The sequence below is a fragment of the Mobula birostris genome, chromosome X, assembly GCF_030028105.1.
Source record: "Mobula birostris isolate sMobBir1 chromosome X, sMobBir1.hap1, whole genome shotgun sequence".
NCBI classification, from domain to species: Eukaryota; Metazoa; Chordata; class Chondrichthyes; order Myliobatiformes; family Myliobatidae; genus Mobula; species Mobula birostris.
Genome location: NC_092402.1, coordinates 8,537,444 through 8,539,153, shown reverse-complemented (window position 1 = coordinate 8,539,153; position 1,710 = coordinate 8,537,444). Strand labels below are relative to the sequence as shown.

The 1,710-nt window shown below is 43.3% G+C and overlaps 1 protein-coding gene across 1 annotated transcript in view; it reads right to left on the bottom strand.

The window, feature by feature from the left end:
- Positions 1 to 503: 503 nt before the first annotated feature.
- Positions 504 to 1,710, bottom strand: part of hoxb1a (homeobox B1a) — a 3,751-nt gene continuing 2,544 nt past the window's right edge. The window contains exon 2 of the mRNA XM_072249090.1: positions 504 to 1,710. This exon is cut by the window's right edge and continues 224 nt beyond it. Within this exon, the coding sequence (XP_072105191.1) occupies positions 1,588 to 1,710 (123 nt within the window). The 3' untranslated portion in view covers positions 504 to 1,587.

Below are 1,710 nucleotides of genomic sequence, written 5' to 3'. Positions count from 1 at the left end.
AAGGGGGTATATGTTTAATGTCATTCACCAACAAGATTTAGTTCCCCTCAGTTTCCAGAGTTACCGGGCAGGGCTAAATTAAACATTTTAGTCACGTGCACAGAAGGTTAGGTTGAGGTGTGTGTGTGGGAGGGGGGGGCGTTGCTTTTCTCCAAGACGCTTATCTTAATATAACTCTATATTTTAAAACGCCAGTGTTTGATTTCTAATGAGTTTGTTTTCTAATGAGATCAATTTCGGTTGCTGAAAGCAATCATCTTGTAATCTCGGTGTGTGAATTGGCTGCCTACAGACTCGCTGTAGATTGGAAAGTAGCGGGGCAAAGTGCACAGTACAGAGAGAGAAAACAACACATCGGGTTGTCTTTGATATGATTATTTGATCGTAAACCAAAGATACATCCATTAAAAACTGCATTGTTTGGAGACAGAACGCCCGGAAAGCAACGAAAACAGCCAGGAGGGGTAGCAATGTAATAATCAAATCGATTTTTATTGGAATGAGGTAGCTAAACACTTGTTATTTTTTTGTGTGTACTTTCAACATGTTGAGCTGACTTGCGAACTGATAAGCAGCGGCAAATGATTCGAATCAAGGCATCATCACCGGACCAGAGCTGCTGGACTCTCGGCAGATGCCCTCCGGCTATCATCATTTAGTAACGAAGTTGTATAGCCCAGCTGTGGGGTCCGGTGGGGAGGATCTTCGCGGGTGTACGTTGCCACCCCGCCTTTTTTTAAAAAAATAAAGGAGACATCTAGCTTCGGGGGCACCTCTCCCCACCATGATAACAGCCCCCCCCACCAAAGGCTGGGGACCAATTGAAATGGTGTTAAAGAATCGGCTCTGTTCTGGCCTAGCCCAGAGTTAAGACGCCATCAAAAGTTTGACCGAAAGTTAGTGAGGACATAAAATGGCACCGAAGTGGAGGGAGGAGATTGGTATTCGTCCGTTGACGTTTACCACTCACTTGCAACGCTTTCGGTCAATTCCTTATCGTCTTTATTGCTTTCTTAAACCTAACGTGAACGTTTGATTTATTGAACGGACAACCCTGTTATAGTTTTAGTAGTGCAATCGCAAAATCTCTTAAAACAAACTTTTCACCGCAGAATAAAGGTGTACTATCTCTCTCTCTCTCTCTCTCTCTCTCTCTCTCTCTCTCTCTCTCCGATATATACAAACAATTCCGTTTGAAGACCCTGACTCTTAAATACAAAGCAGACGGAAAAAAAACCTATCTAGGCATGTAGAGTAAGGCTCAGTGAAACCACCGTTCCTTGCAAAGTTATTGACAACTTATGGCTGGTGACCAAAACCACGTCAATATATATGTATTCAGAGCCGGTTAGACAATCTGACAACCGTCGGTATCGAAATAGGTGATTTACAAAATATCGTGATATTACGAAATATCGCAGACAGGTGGAAAGTGCAATGCTGGCCTATTCTCTTTTTTTCTAGAAGTTTCCCTGAGTTTAATACAAGCTATTGTATTATTAAAAAGGCAATTATTGTTAATGAACTACAGTGAAGGAATTTAAGTCATGTTCCCCTTTGGTATTGTTCGTGGTTTGGAAGACAGAGCTAAGAGGGGTGGATGTTCTCCCATGTCGAAGATGTGGGGGGCGACGTGGATGGCGATGTGGTTGTTGACTTGTCCGATCCGTCGCCGCTCTCCTTCGCAGAAGAAGCCGGAAAATTGGGAGC